The sequence below is a fragment of the Ursus arctos genome, chromosome Y, assembly GCF_023065955.2.
Source record: "Ursus arctos isolate Adak ecotype North America chromosome Y, UrsArc2.0, whole genome shotgun sequence".
NCBI lineage: Eukaryota > Metazoa > Chordata > Mammalia > Carnivora > Ursidae > Ursus > Ursus arctos.
The window spans coordinates 25,959,788-25,975,586 of record NC_079874.1 but is presented as its reverse complement, the minus strand read 5'-3'; the positions used below and the strand labels follow the sequence as shown (position 1 = coordinate 25,975,586).

The 15,799-nt window shown below is 42.2% G+C and overlaps 1 protein-coding gene and 1 long non-coding RNA gene across 4 annotated transcripts in view; one reads left to right on the top strand and one right to left on the bottom strand.

The window, feature by feature from the left end:
- Positions 1–3,348, top strand: part of LOC113240760 (uncharacterized) — an 84,777-nt gene extending 81,429 nt beyond the window's left edge. Inside the window, exons 7-8 of the long non-coding RNA XR_006411908.3 lie at positions 1,110–1,300; positions 2,301–3,348. This is a non-coding gene — a long non-coding RNA (uncharacterized LOC113240760). The remainder of the gene's footprint in view (positions 1–1,109; positions 1,301–2,300) is intronic.
- LOC113240758 (patatin-like phospholipase domain-containing protein 4) overlaps positions 845–15,799 on the bottom strand; it is a 51,796-nt gene continuing 36,841 nt past the window's right edge. The window contains exon 7 of one of the 3 annotated variants that reach the window (XM_044391867.3): positions 845–3,146. In XM_044391867.3, coding sequence (XP_044247802.1) covers positions 3,081–3,146 — 66 coding nt within the window. In that variant the 3' untranslated portion in view covers positions 845–3,080. Of the gene's footprint in view, positions 3,147–3,185; positions 5,774–15,799 lie in introns of those variants that run through there. The other 2 variants (XM_044391868.3, XM_048213862.2) reach the window with 2 other exon arrangements.

The window sequence follows — 15,799 nt, the reverse complement described above, 5'->3', positions numbered from 1 at the left end:
GACAGTAAAAAGATCAGTGGTTGCCAGGGGATGGCGGAGGGGGGATGAGTAAGCAGAGTACAGAGGGCTTTTAGCGGAGTGACTATTGTGTATGCTGTCACGGTGGAACACGTCATTTAACATCCTGTCCAAACCCACAGGATGCAAACACTGAGAATGAACCCTGACGTCAGGCATGGACTCTGGGTACTAATGATGTGTTGATGTTCGTTTGTGGATTTAAACATCTTGTGTGAGATGTTGAGAGTGGGGAAGGCCGTGCACGAGTGGGGCTAAGAGGTGTATGGGCAGTCTTTGATTCCTGCTCAGCTTTACTGTGAACCTAGAATTCTTCGAAATAATAGAAGCTATTTTTTTTAAGATTTTATTTATTTGAGAGAGATCGTGAGCATGAGCAGGGGGGAGGGGAGGGGCAGAAGAAGAAGCAGGCTCCCTACTGAGCAAGGAGCCAAATGTGGGGCTCAGTCCCAGGACCCGGGGATCATGACCTGAGCCGAAGACAGACACTTCACCGACTGAGCCACCCAGGATCCCTGAAGCTATTTTTTAAAAAAGATATGTCATATAAGTGTTTTGAAGAAAATACCTGAAGTTACTATGATACGGAGCATGTGGAGGGGGCAAATATTGATGAGTTGTGGGTGTTCTCTCTGAGAGGGTTTCAGTTCTTTTTTTGGGTGAAGGAGTCTGTCTAATCCCAGGGTTTGCTGTTGCTGTTGAGATGACAAGAGTACTGTTATTACCATATTGTTAGCAAATTGTGTGCGTGTGTGTGTGTGTTCCAATCAAACAATATTTTCAGAATTGTTTATTTCAAGTTAATATAATTCTCTTTATTACCTAACATATGATCCTTTCGGTGAATCAACGTGCGTACCTCTTACCAAAACAGAAAGAACATTCTCTGGTTCTAGGATTCAGAGTTTAATTTAGATCTATTAACCAACATTATTGATCACATTGTACGTATTCTCCACATTTTCATTGATTTATTTCTTTTGACTTCTTCTGTCAAAGCCTGGGAAAGTGTGTCAGCGTTTCCCCAAACAAAACCTTTGCATTTTATTATTATTATTATTTTTTAAAGATTTTATTTATTTATTTGACAGAGAGAGACAGCCAGCGAGAGAGGGAACACAAGCATGGGGAGTGGGAGAGGAAGAAGCAGGCTCCCAGCAGAGGAGCCCAATGTGGGACTCGATCCCGGAACGTCGGGATCACGTCCTGAGCCGAAGGCAGATGCGTAACGACTGTGCTACCCAGGCGACCCCAAAACCTTTGCATTTTAAAACACATTTTAGTAAGTACATTTCAAATATATTTGGATGCTTTGTCACTCACCTCATAAATATTCATGAGTATAATAGCTCCATTGACATTTTATCTTAATTGATGAGTGCTTTCAAATTTTGTCCTTGACATATTTCAGCAAATCAAACTTTGTTCCGTCTTAGAGTTGCTTTAAAAAAAGAGAAAAAAAAAAAACAACTTCTTTTTGTGCAGATGCATTGGTTAAAGACTTGGAACATTAATTTTCTATATAGATTTCTAAAACGAGATGAACAGAATTACTTAAAATCATCTTCAGATTATGAAAAACAGAGAAAAGTACTTCTCAGTAACCTTTTCTAGGCTGATTAAAAGAAGCCTAACCACCAAAACACTGGATGAAGTCATCATTCGATATGCGCTGATTTTGAAAGGAAATGGATGCCATAGCCCAGCCCACATTTTAAAAAGAGAAAGAGAGAAAACTGGATAGTAGAACACATCAATGGACATATTTATTGGTTAAGACATTGGTAGTTAATTTTTATTCAGTGTGTTTTCACGTGTCTCATCAAATCATGGTTTCCAGGGGGCGCCTGGCTGGCTCGTTGGGTAGAGCACACAACTCTTGATCTTGGGGTCATGAGTTCAAGCCCCGCGTTGGGTGTCAAGCTTACTTCAGATCGTGGTTTCCCTATTCCTATGCCATGGGCTTCTCCTTAGAGATTGTGGTGCCTTGACATGCCTTGTCTTGTTGTATTTACTTGGCAAATTAATAAGTGTTAATAGTTATGTGCTTTGAGGTTTAAAAATAACATGCATGAGATTTCGATGTTTTTACATTTAGGATGTTTCTGCAGAAGGCACACAGAAGATTCCATTTAACAACATTATCCTTGGAAATACGTCAGAATTCGATATACATAAACAGAGCCCAAGAGCATAGATTTAAAACAGAATGATGTGGTTTTCGGAGTACATTCTAAATTTTATGCCTTAAATCTCAATCTCATAAACTCTATGTACTTCAGTTTCAGATGTGTAACGTAACAGGAAGTAGATGCTCGCTCTCCTGGGCAGAACAATGCCCCTTCCCACAATGATGTCTGTCTCGTCATTCCCAAAAGTGTGACCATGTCACCTGAAATGTCAAAGGAGAATTCAAGCCGCAGAGCCAATGAAGCCTGCTAATGAGCGGACCTTAAAATAAGAGGATTATCCTGGCTCTGGTCCACGTGGACCCACGTAATCATAAGAATCCTTAAATGTGAATGTGGAGGGCAGAGTCAGCATTTGAATGAGGTGACATTGGGGTGGTGGGACTCACTGGGTCACTCTTGGCTTTGAAGGGGAAAGGGTCCACAAGCCAAAGAATGTGATCAACCATCCTAAGCTGTAAAAGACAAGAAAACACGTTCGGCCCTGGAGTGTCCAGAAAGGACTGCCGCCTTGCTGACATCCGTGAAGCCCATCACGGCCTTGTGAACCGCAGAGCTCTAAGATGAGCTGCACGTTGGCATTCTTTCCATTGTTTATTAATTTGCACTTCATAGATTCGCCCCCTTACAATTCAAATATTTGCCTAGCAGCAAAAAGGCCTCTTGGTTGTCCAGAATGATAAACTTCTGCCCACGAAGCAACCCAGTGATGGTTGGTTGGCCATATCAAAAAATGGTCCACTGGGAGGGGGTCAGCCTGTGTACGATGCCGCTGTATTGTAACCTCTTTCACACCTGCCTTGCTGAGCTCACAGAGTCCATTTTCCAAAAGGTGACACTATTTTAGTTTTGCAAGCTCAGGGATTTAGAGCTTCATTGGAAACAGTGTGAGGTCTGCCCATTCTTTATTGTCATGGCTGGCTCACATTCATGCCATAGCTAGAATGAAACAGAAGGAGAAGAGCTTAATTATTTTGCTTTTTATTTTATTATTTCCTTTTAGTTAGTCGTAATGAAATGGGGCACATGCCTAAAGTTAGCAGGAAGAGTTCTTGATAATGACTTTCTGTAACCATCATTGAATTTCCTCCTTTATTTATTTATTTATTTATTTATTTATTTATCTTTAAAGATTTTATTTATTTCTAGAAACAAATCTGTGGGATAAAGGTATTGAGAATATTTTATTACAGTCCTTGTGTCACATTTTAACATTTTTCTTTTAAAGATTTTATTTATTTATTTGAAAGAGACATAGCCAGTGAGAGAGGGAACACAAGCAGGGGGAGTGGGAGAGGAAGAAGCAGGCTCCCAGCGGAGGAGCCTGATGTGGGGCTCGATCCCAGAACGCCAGGATCACGCCCCGAGCCGAAGGCAGACGCTTAATGACTGAGCCACCCAGGCGCCCCAGAATTTCCTCCTTTAATCAATGATTTCATTATTTTGTGGGGAGCTCTGTAACACTCCCCTTTCTGTGTACATACATACGTAACTAGTTTTGTGGTTTTAAGACCTCCTTTCCTGTCCAAACTATTTATATAATTTTAAATTATTAGCAACGTCCATGTTTAGCTCCAAACATGCTGTTTTGATGGTATCATGGAATATCATTATTGAGATCTGAAATTTTGACAAATGACCACAACACATCTATTGATTTGTTCCTTTACATTACAGGAAAAGTCTTTGCTGGTAGCAATGCTGCTGAGAATGTTCTCCGAACAATGTTCTCTTCAGCAGACAGGAGTCCTGGTGTTTTCTCTGCTCCTGTTTCCGCACACGGTGTTGGACGTGATACGGAACAGTACCACTATACGGGGCTACCGATGGAAACTGAAAACCTAGGAGATTCTACGGGTATAATTTTCTCACCACGTGTTGCTAGTACCCACCTAAATGTAATGCAAGCAAATACACAGGTAATGTGGTATCTCCACTTGTGACCTGGAAGAATTTTTTTTTAAGGGAAATAATGTGCTTTTAGTTTCTCTGGCTTTTGTAAGAATCTTTCCACCTATGTAACGTTTGCGCGCACTTTGACTCCTAGAAATGTTCCGTATATTTATCCTGAGGGATTCCAAGTAGTTTAGCTCCCTGTTCCTCCCCACGTGACACCTGCAGATGCTTCCTTTTTTTTACAAGAACGTAAGTGTGCTTTCTCTTTGTGACAATCCCTTGTATTTCCTGTACACACATGCAGCTCTTTATTTTTTCACATGTATCTTTTTAAAACAAACGAAGGCTTCGGAGGTTTGCAAGGCCACAAAACCCGGTCTGTTACAAATCCTCTTATATTTAAGGAATTTTAAACCTAGTTCCCAGGTCAGTTAATCCCCTGCCCTTCTTACCTCAAGGTAAGTTCAAGTGTGAGATGTGTGTATCTTATTGATTTCTGCGGTAGAGGAGAAGCTGGTTAGCGTTTTGGCCCCCAGAGGTCCAGATGGCATTTTCCATTGAAAAAGTCTGCAAAGGTTTTTTGGGATCAGGGAAAGAGGAAACCAGGTCTGGTCTGGTAGGTCCTCCTGCTTTGCAGAGGAGCCCGGGCACCTTATTTTTACAGGAGAGGAAACAAATATGTGTTGAGCTGCCGTCATCCCCCATGTATGTAATCCTCGTAACGACGTCAGAATAAGTCCTATATTCATCTGATGGATCCATTTTAGTTCAGGAGATTAAGGGATTTATGAGAAGGTAAGAGAGGAGGAGAATTCGGTTTTGTCTGTCCACAAATTCCAGGCTCTTGTGACTGTCTTCTCCTATATTTTCTGCCAGAGAACAAATACAGTTGTCCAGGCAACTCATGTCCCTGGACTGTGCAGGAATTCACAGACATACCACTGAAACATCGCTCTCCGTCCAGGAAAACCAGAGAGGATGGGGTTAAGCAGACAAAAATAGAAGTCATTTTAGAAATCTAGATCTCAAAGAGGACTAGAAGCAAGGCAAGATGATGTTTGATTACGAGACATAATGGATTCCTCAAACGCTTAAATGTAATTAAAGATATAAAAAGGATAGAGGGAAACGTAAAAATGTTATGAATATACAGCACTGTAATTAGTTGCTTTCTTGAGACATACACTAGGTGCAGACTCTTGTCTGTGAAAAAGAAAAAGAAAGAAAAGAAAGAAAGAGAAAGAAAGAAAGAAAGAAAGAAAGAAAGAAAGAAAGAAGAAAAGAAAAGAAAAGAAAAACGAAACCCCGCCAAAGAGAGAAGGCAGTTAAGGAAGACAAAGGGGACATAGCGGCAGCTGCTGCGGTGGTGAGGTTGGGGACGGTGGGGGCAGACACGCAGAGCAGAGAGATTCCCCATAGTCTGGCCTTCAAGAAGAGCCTCCGAGGGATGACAGCATTGCCCAGAGCGCTAGGTGAGTTTCCCAGTTTCATTGGCAGCTGAATCAAACTGAATATAATTCCATTGCCATTGCTTGAGATGTAGTATTTTTAATTCTGTTTTGCAGAGAGCAATGAATCTGGAATTTGTGTTTGGCAGGACCGTCAAGAAAGCGACCTTTCTCTTGATCCACTTGCTCTGATAATTGTCTCTTTTGGCGACACAGATGAGCCTGGAATGGACAAGAGATGCCAGTTTTATTGGATTTAAGATGCCATCGCAGCCAAGAGCCTGGAATCTTCCAAGACTTCCTCTTGATTTCAAAGGCACACATACAGAATCATTACATTTCTTCCTCAGATTCATACTTTTCCTAAAAAATACAGTGTCTTGGCATTGGTCAGTCTGCAGTCGGATGGTGGTGCTGGTCAGTGCTGTGAGGTTTTGAAAGGCACATTCCTTCCTTAAGAAGGCATTTTGTGAAAGGAAATTGGATTATTGCATATACTTAAGGAAAAAATGCTGAAAGGCATAAGCCCTTTCTTCTTAGAAACAAATAGTAATTTTTATTTTTTTTTTAAAGATTTTTTTTATTTATTTATTTGACAGAGAGAGACAGCCAGCGAGAGAGGGAACACAAGCAGGGGGAGTGGGAGAGGAAGAAGCAGGCTCCTAGCGGAGGAGCCTGATGTGGGGCTCGATCCCATAACGCTGGGATCACGCCCTGAGCCGAAGGCAGACGCTTAACCGCTGTGCCACCCAGGGGCCCCAGTAATTTTTAATCTTAAAAATATTATTGGAATTCTAAAGCAGTAAAAATGTCTTATGTAAGCCTCTCAGTGAGAGCAGATAAGTATAAAAGAATATAAGGCACATGATTATAACCGTAGCATCAGAGCACGGTTTCGGACCGCAGCCCGACCAGCATTCGCGTCTGGATACTTCGCTGACATGGGGGCGTCCTCTGCATCGAAGGACATTGAACAGCACCTCTGGTCTCCACCCACGAGATGCAGTAGTGGTCCCCTCCAGCTGTCACTCCAGAAATGACCCAGACATTGTCCATGTTGAGAACCACTGTGTTAGAGATGAACTTGTTTCTTATAATTCTGCTGTTGGGGAAATCTGTTTTCCTATATATATATATCGTCTGAAATCTTCCTACCCTCACATCCCAGGAAATGTAAGCTCTGTGAGAACAGGAATCATGTCCATGTAGCTTGGTATCCTCAGAGCCTAGCGTTTTTAAAAAATACTTCTTGAATAAATGAATCGAAATATAATAAAAATAAATCTGCTCATGCTTTATTGAGTGAATAAAAGAAGATGTGATTTCATTAATAATATATTTAAATCTATTTGAGTTCTTAAGCTTTGTATTAAATGGAATTTTACTGACCTTGGAGTAGTGAATTTTACAAGGAATATTAATCTTCTACTCTTTCCCATTCTCCTCTCTATTAATTGGGTTAGAAACTCAACTAATAGGCATTGTGTGCAAGGTTGTAGAGAAATGAATAAGAAATATATTCGATACTGTGATTGCTTTGTATTTATAAACGGAAGAATTATACAAAATGTGAAGACACTTTGCTGATTGAAAAGGAATAGGCCGTTCATACCATTGAACTGGTTGTTTGACTTTGCTTACGTTTCAGCAGGATGTTCTGGGGAGTAAGGTGATGTGTCCAGACCTTAGGGAGGGAACTGATGGCGAACAAGCTCATGGGCTTCAAGACGGATTGGAACAAGGAGAGGAGCTTCAGGACAGACAGGTTACCCACCCAAGCTGGAGAGTCGGGGACGGAGGCGAATGAAGAACGTGGTGTTACTCCAGGAGCTACTCAGGCTGTGGGGAGGTGAGTGCTGAGCTCCATCTGCGGCTCCACACACGCAAGACTCAAAGGCCGGAAGCAAATTGCTCCCAATGTCCAAAATCTGTTGTGTTGATTCAAGAAACTGTGGATGACAGGGCTGGCAGATCTGGGAACCGCATGCAACTTGGGGAAGCCATACAAAGTAGGCAGCTGTTGTTGGGGACCCCTACGAGCAAAGAGAACTTGCCCATCACTGGGAGGTAGGCATGGGGGTAGGCATTCAGCCTTCTCGGGGGCCACAGCTTACACCGCAGACTTGAGGGCCAAGGGTCCTGCTGCGATGGAGGGTTGTCAGGGCTGATGACAGCGTGTTCTCAGACTCAGGTATCTCGTTTGCGGGGAAGCATGCTTATTTCCTCTGAGGACTTCACCAGCTGAGCTTGTAGTGGGGCCACCAAGTGAGAAATGCCTGGGCCCACAGTGGCTACTAGGCACACTCCAGGCCCCACTGGCTAGGCCTCCATCTCCCTTCCATCTCACTGTGGGGGTCAAAGACGATATGTGCCTTCTGCTGATGTTGGGACTCGAGAATGACTGGGTTGTGTTGTACTGGATGGAATGGAGGGAAGGAGGAAGGAAGGAAGGAAGGAAGGAAGGAAGGAAGGAAGGAAGGAAGGAAGGAAGGAGGGAGAGGGAGGAAAGAGAAAGGATGAATGCAAAGAAGGAACAGGTGGAAGGAGGAAGGAAGAAAAGAAGGAAGGAGAAGGAGGAAAGGATGAACACAAAGTAGGAAGGAAGGAGACGAGGGAGTAAGAAGGAAAGAACATAGTGGGGAGTTATGTAAAAGTCTTACATCATTCATGGATCTCATGCTACAATTAAAAGGATAGACTGCACACTTGAAAATCCAACATATGTGCTAACTCATCTCTTGTAATTCTTTTGTGAATTCCATAATGTTCTGAGTGTAAAGAGCCCTTCCCAGAACTCTTCAGACAGAATTCCCTAGAACATGGCATGCTTCATCTGCCTGTGCCCTTCAGTGTGCCAGTTCCCGGAACAGACAGCACACAATGAGCTGTAGCTCTTACGGAATGCCACTTACTAAGAATTATTTCCAGCTGGAATGTCCTATTAGGGAAGCTTTCCACAAATTTAAGTTATTGTCCATCTTCTTTGACCATTAACATATTCAGGTGCATTTTGTGACCAGTTTTTCCTAACATATCCCCTCAAGACAACTTTTCGCCACCATATTTCACTGCTAAACAGCTCGACTGAGAGCTTCCCCTTGCTGTCTCAATTTAATTCTTGCTCTATCCCCCTCTTTCCACCAGGGCTTTCCAACACTACTGTCTGTGGGTTCACTTGTGAACTTCTGTTCCTCTCATCTGGCTCATGAGCTCGGCCTCTCCAAGGATTAGGCTGCCGCTCTGTCCTCTATGGTGGAATCACAGGTGCCTATGGGTTTTCCTGCTGCCCCCCTCTTGTCACGTAGCTGGCATCGGGGATCTCTTCGGGTCCTGGAACCCAGCTCAAGCCCATGGCCCTGCTGCTGCTGGCTCCCCTGAGAGCTCCCACCAGGACTTAACGGGAGGTACCAAGTCCCTTCCTTCCTGGTTTCCCCCCATCCCAGAATGCTTTGTCCTAAGGACCCTTCCATTCCCTTGCCTATGAACTGTGGGCTTGGGGCCAGTTCTGGGAGAATTGGATACACCCTGTCTCCTTACCCTTCGTCTCTAGCATGGCTTGGGGTCTGGTCTTCTCCTGAGCACCCTCCACCAGGCCTTTGGAATCTCCCCCACCCCCAGAGTTCCACCAGCTCCAGGGCACACAACCCAAATACCAATCCCATGTCCCACAGCTCTCAGCTGGGCTACAGTTCCCTCACTGGATTCATGCCAGTGCAGACCCATCTCGTCTAGACCGCACTTGTGTGAGGTCTTGTTGTTCACCATTTTCTTCCTCTTGTCCTCTTCTCAGAGCCAAGGCCACCCTCTGTGTGGTGCTGAGGTTGTGGTGGGGTTCTGCTGATTTTGTTCTGGTTTGCATTTATGTGAGGCTCCCGCTTCAAGGCGGGAGCACCTGCTGTGGCACTCCAGACCTTGGGCAGCTCTGCCCGTGGACGGCTGCCCCCTGTGCAGGGCAAGGGCTCCACCCAAGTCCAAGCCCAAGTGTGTGCTATGAGCCAGAGAGGCTTGCAAGACCCAACATCCCCCTGATGTCTCTGGCTCGTGGCTCCTCCCAGAAACTAGCAGTCTGGCAGTTCTCTCGAGTCTCTTCAGTACTGTGAACAAGTCTTTTAAAACATTGACCTTAATTAATTGATAATTAAAACTACTGATATTTAAATAAATTTCTAAGACTATATAATAACTCACTTGAGCAAAAAAGGTATTCCTAAAATATTCATTCCAAAAAATGTATGAAATAATAAAGACTAATTCATGGATGCTTAAAAAAAAAAAAAAGACGTCTTTAAAAGGTTATTTCATCCAAGTTTTGAAGAATTATTTTCAGTCAGAGTGGAGACATCTGAGGGACGCAAGTAGCATTAATGAAATAGGAAATTCAACGATTGCTCTTTTCTCTGCCATTATTTTAATCCAGATCCCTCTACTGCCTTCACAGAATTATAATTATCTCTCACACTGGTTACTTCAGTCTTTCCTGGTTCTCAGTGACTGGAGGTTTATCTTCCTGAAATAAGACGGTGCTGCCTTCCTGCTTCCACACTCAGAGATCATCAGTGTCTTTGGGCCGCTAAAGGAGTCCCTGCACATTGCTCAGGTGGGCCAACACAGCTTTGTCGCCAGAATGTGCTGCAGTTTTATCTCCCAGTATTTACCATCCTGCCTTTAGAAGATGCTTCTGATGAATGAATGTCATATTAGCATGCTCCCAGCTTCCAGATATCTGTGTACACGCTCTTTCTTCTCCCAGAGTGATCTTCCGCACGCCTTCACCAGCCATGCTACTCCACAAAGCATCCCTTAAACCATCCTTCCCAATGCATGAACGCTTTCCCCACTCTCCTTTCCCACACCTTAAAACAAAATCTTCCAGGTGCTCCTGGCTGGCTCTGTCAGAGGAGCCTGGGACTCTCGATCTCACAGTCGTGAGTTTGAGCTCTAAGTTGGGTGTAGAGATTACTTCAATAAATACTTAAAAAAAGAAATCTTTCAGGGACACCCACATAGCTCAGTTGGTTAAGCATCTGACTTTTGGTTTCAGCTGAGGTCATGATCTCAGGGGTTGTGGGATTGAGCCCTGCATCAGGCCTCACTCAGCCGGGAGTCTGCTTGAAAGTGTCTCCCCACTGCCCCTCCTCCCCACTCCCCCACTCTTTCTCTCAAAATACATAAATAAATCTGTAAAAATTAATCTTCCATACTACTTCTACATGTCAACATGTATTCAAGGACTCTTCTCAATGTAGTAATCATCTTGAGTCCTAGAGCTGTGTATCACCATTTGGGTACCCGCTTCTCATCCTACCATATGGTGCACACTGCATATCTGCCATAGGGTAATCCATCCTTAGTCTTAATTTTTTTTTTCTTTTTAATCATTCTAATATGTAGGATTAATGCACGTATGTCTCTTTTAGCCATGAGGAGAATCTCAATACAAATGAATGCCATCCCTACCAGGGCTAATGAGTCATTAACCTCATTAAGAGGCAACCAATCCAGATGCTGAAGAATCATAAAAAGGGGCATAAGGGATAAAAGAGAAGCCCGTACAGAAGTGGACTTTCACAATAGACCTTGGGAGAGGTATCCTAGGCTTAGGGAAAGCAAATCCAGTTGTTAGAACAGTCTTCCTCTCTGTGAGAAAGAAGAACGCTCAGACCCAAATAAGAGGAACCCAGAACGTGTGTTTCAGCACAGAACTGGCATGAGCAGAGCTAAGCAAATTGGGACTGCAGGATGAAAGTGTAAAAAAAAAAAAAAAAGTCTGCACTTAAAGCACCCACAGAACTCTGTTCTTCTAGGATGGTAGTGGGGACTAGCAGACAACGCTTAACAACTGTAAGTCATAAACTCTGAAAGACAAGGAACATCTGGCTCCAGAAAAAAACAAAACATTATATCCCTCCGAATGAGCATCATTCACCATAAAGGATGTGCACGTTTAAGCATTAACTTAAAGCCACAGGGATGGAGAATCTTGAAACAGATTTCATGAGCAAGAGATGGCAAACGGCCGTCCATTGTAGAATTCCCTTGACTCCTAAGTTAGTGCCATTAATGTGCTCTGAAGGCAAGACGCTGGTTTATTTTGATGAGAAATTGTAATTATCTGAAACTTCAATGATATTTACTTGTCACTTTGGTCCCTCTAACCATTTTCACAGAAGGTCTTAAATTTTGCATCCAAAAAGCACATACTTGCTTCGATATTGTTCCTGGGGTTGCACTGCTATGCTGGCCTTTCCTCAGTGAATAGTGAATGAGTGAGTGCTTAAGAGAATGTTTCGTGAACATCTCTTGTCGGCATTGCCTCCTCTTCAGGTCCTACCTACGTTTACAGTAAGATTTAAATGACCAGAGAAATGAATTTATTGTTTTCTTGGGTATAGCATTGCTTTCTAATTCCATTCATCATTTTCTCTATGAGTAGTTAATTTTAGAAGAACCCTAAACAAATATCAAATTGTTACGTTGATTGTAATGTTAACACTTGAATGGATGTCGACTGTGTTAATGTGTGTAAGTCTAACATACGGACACTGCTCTCATTGGGAATTATGTTTTAGTGCTATGCAGGACGCACAGCAAACTTACTGAGATGTTCCATATGAAACATCTGCTTACGTGGAAATGTAATGTGCTTACCAAGTGTTTATCTGCAAATTTTATAAAAATTTGGGAAATTCTGGACAATTCTTTTTTCTTTGTTGTATAAAAATTGTTCTTTACTCTCCGTTTTAGAAATACATCTCAAATTAGAAATATTAATTCAAACATCACATTGGGCTTGTAATTTTAGCTTATTTATTATACATGATCTGTGAAGCAATGTACAGACTTCCCTCCAGCTGGACACCATTTGGTATGAGCAAAGAAATTCAATAAAGCAGAATTTCACAAATCACATTAATCATGTACAAGTGTACCAACTGTTTGGCTCACGTATTCTGAGGAGCAAGGGTTTCAGTCCACATGTATCTCCTACTCTCTTAATTACTTAAGCTCAGACAGAAGAACTTACGTGGAGATCTGCAGAAAGACCCATATTCCAAACCGTTGGATGTCATGTGTATTTGAGAGTGAATTAGCACTGAAGAATCTTCTCCCCCTATACAAACTTTAGAGTCCAGCTTCGGAAACATCAGGGCCAGCAGAGCACGTTCCAACAGACCTACCAAGCTGGATGGATTACAAATCACGGGCTTCTTTACGTCTCTCATGAAAGAAAAGAAAACCAGAGGTGGCCTCCGTGCCTGAATTTGGAAGTAGGAGTTGAGGGAAAGCTTTGTTTAAGGCTGAGAAAGGTTCATAGAGAGGCATTGCCAAACGAGGCCATCCACCCACAGACGCCCTTGGAGGACACTTGTCTCTTGGATAGATGTAAATGAAGGAATAAGAAGGCGATACTTCAAGTCTTTCCCCATTTTCCATACCCTTTAAACCACTGAGCAGTGGCTTACCCCTCAATGGAAATATGAAGAGGACTAGTAGGACAGTACCGTACCACCATCACCATCAGATTCACTACTACCACAAAGGAATATATTAACAAGGAATTCGAATAGTGAAAATAGTGTAACGCATGATTTTCTGAACATGGACAAAATTGATCTTTACTGTGATAAAATCAACCCAACTGAATAATATTATGATCTCTAAGTTAAAACAAGGCCTATTTCCTGTTTATTTTTGCCTACCTGGTCAATGAAATTGGAAAAGACCGATACTATCCATTGTTAGTGATGGTGGGGAGAAAAATGTTCTCAGAATCTTTTGAGAGACTTCATCTTGGTACAGCCTTTTTTGTAGGGCAGTTTCCCCAGGAGCTTTTGGAATTTTAACTTTGTGTTCCCTTTGAGCCAGCAATTGTACCCACAGGGGTTTTTCCCAGTGTAAGTATGTGTGTTGTGCAAAGATTCATGCACAAAGATCAGAGGGAATCTAAGTGAGCAAACGTAGGAAATGACCATTTGAATTTCAGGGTCCTAAGACAAGGCAACTTAAAAGTAATGAGTGAATTCAAGGGAATGATTTCTGTGATACGCTACTCGATGCTAAAAAAAATAAAAGAAAGTTGTAGAAGAATATATACTGTATAGAAACTACGAACCAGATCTATTCTTTATCTTAAAAAATGTAGTTTAGTGTGTGTGTATCAAACAAAAAAACAAATATATACCAAAAATATAACAAGTAATATTCCTAATGTAGGGATATGAGTAATGAAGACTTCTTTTGTTTTTTTTTGTTTTTTTTTTAACGTAGCTATGTTCCCATTTTGAATTAAAACATGTGACCTTAGGGGCGCCTGGGTAGCGCAGTCGTTAAGTGTCTGCCTTTCGCTCAGGGCGTGATCCCAGCGTTCCGGGATCAAGTCCCACATCGGGCTCCTCCGCTGGGAGCCTGCTTCTTCCTCTCCCACTCCCCTGCTGTGCTCCCTCTCTCGCTGGCTGTCTGTCACATAAATAAATAAAATCTTAAAAAAAAAATGTGACCTTAAAATAAATAAATAAAAACATATACACAACTTTCAAAGTAAGATTAGCCACCAGATGCAAACTTTCTAAAAACACTCAGAATTCGTGCAGGAGGAGGTAGCTGGGCATTTGGCTGCTGCTCATTGAATATTTATGGCTTGACAGCCTAAGCGTTCTTTCTGTATATTCTATTTAAAAAATATAAATAGGGACGCCTGGGTGGCTCAATCAGTTGAGCGTCCAACTCTTGGTTTGGGCTTGTGGTCTCTGGGTCATGGGATCGAGCCGTGAGACAGGCTCTGTGCTGGGCGGCGAGTCTGCTTGGGATTCTCTTCCTCTCCCTCTACTCCTCCCCCTGCTTGCATTCTCCCTCTCTCTAAGAGAAATAAGTAAGATCTTTAAAAAAATAAAAATAATTTAAACTATATATGTACATATAAAAATAAGTGTTCTAAGTCATAGGGAAGAGGTAACCCCCCCCTGAAGCTAACAGTGTCACATCTTGTCCATCACACATCTCCATCTTCAAAATAACCACAAGGGTTATTCAGCCCAAGTGCTTTGCATGTAGAAGGCCATTGTGAAAATAAGTGACTTTTTTCCTCTACAAAATTTCAGGAATGTAAACTTCTGTGACTATTGTTGCAAATTATCTCGTGTCATAAAAGTTGAAAGAATAAGAAAAATATGCTAAACATGAACAGAGCTTTAGATAAGAGTATTCATCAAGGGTATGAAGATAGGGGCACCCAGGAGGCTCAGTCCGTTGAGCGTCCAACTCTTGGTTTCCGCTCAGGTCATGATCTGAGCATGGATGAGGTCAGGCTTCGTGCTCAGTGAGGAGTCTGCTTGAGATTCTCTCTATCTCCCTCTCCCTGTGCCCCTCCCCCTGCTTGCATGCATGCTCTCTTTCTAAAGTAAAATAAAGTCTTTAAAAAGAAAAAAAGAGTATGAAGATATGTATTTTGCAGAAATGTGTCAGAATCAAAATAAATTAGCAAGCACCAACGTAAGGGTAATATAAATGTTAATGACTATGTATATTATTTCAGTACTTTGCATTGGTTCTGCTTTGTATCTGATTTTTTATATTTTGTTATTTGCTGTAAACAAAAGTACGTTTGTTTCACTTTTTCTTGGCTGTTTTCTCCCATAAGTAACAGTCTACTGATAGTTGCGGATTATTCAGGAAGAGCAAGATAATGGGAACTAAAATAAGTAAGTAAGGAGTATTTTTCTTTATTCTAAACATTCCATCTGTCTAACTATATTTATAGTATGTAAAACACCTGTTTTTATTTCCAAGGGACCAATCTGGTTCTAAAGTCGCAGCTGGTGATAGTCTGTGAGGGTGTTTAGATACTATTTCTTGAGCAAGGCAGATGGCTATCAAAAGCAACTCCATAATTTTATTTTTTATCACCATCCCCAAATTTGGACAAACTCACGTGGACAGAATTGACAGTACTTCAGCTTGGAAAGTGCAGGGCATGTGTTCCATTGGTATGCACAAGGGATCACCATATGCATGGGAGAGTCAAAGGGACCAAACGTGGAGAATGTTCATCTCATAAAAATAATGCTAAGAGAAGTCACTACCCAGGACTAAACGTAGATGAGCAAGGATAGTCGTGATTTCCAAGAGCAACCTTGACCTCAGCTGTCAGATTCACTGCACTTGACCAGGTCCCCTTCAGAACCAGCAGTGGTCGAGAATGGTCCCTCTCTATAACCAGTCTGTATAATGAAGGCAGAAGAAGCCCAATAC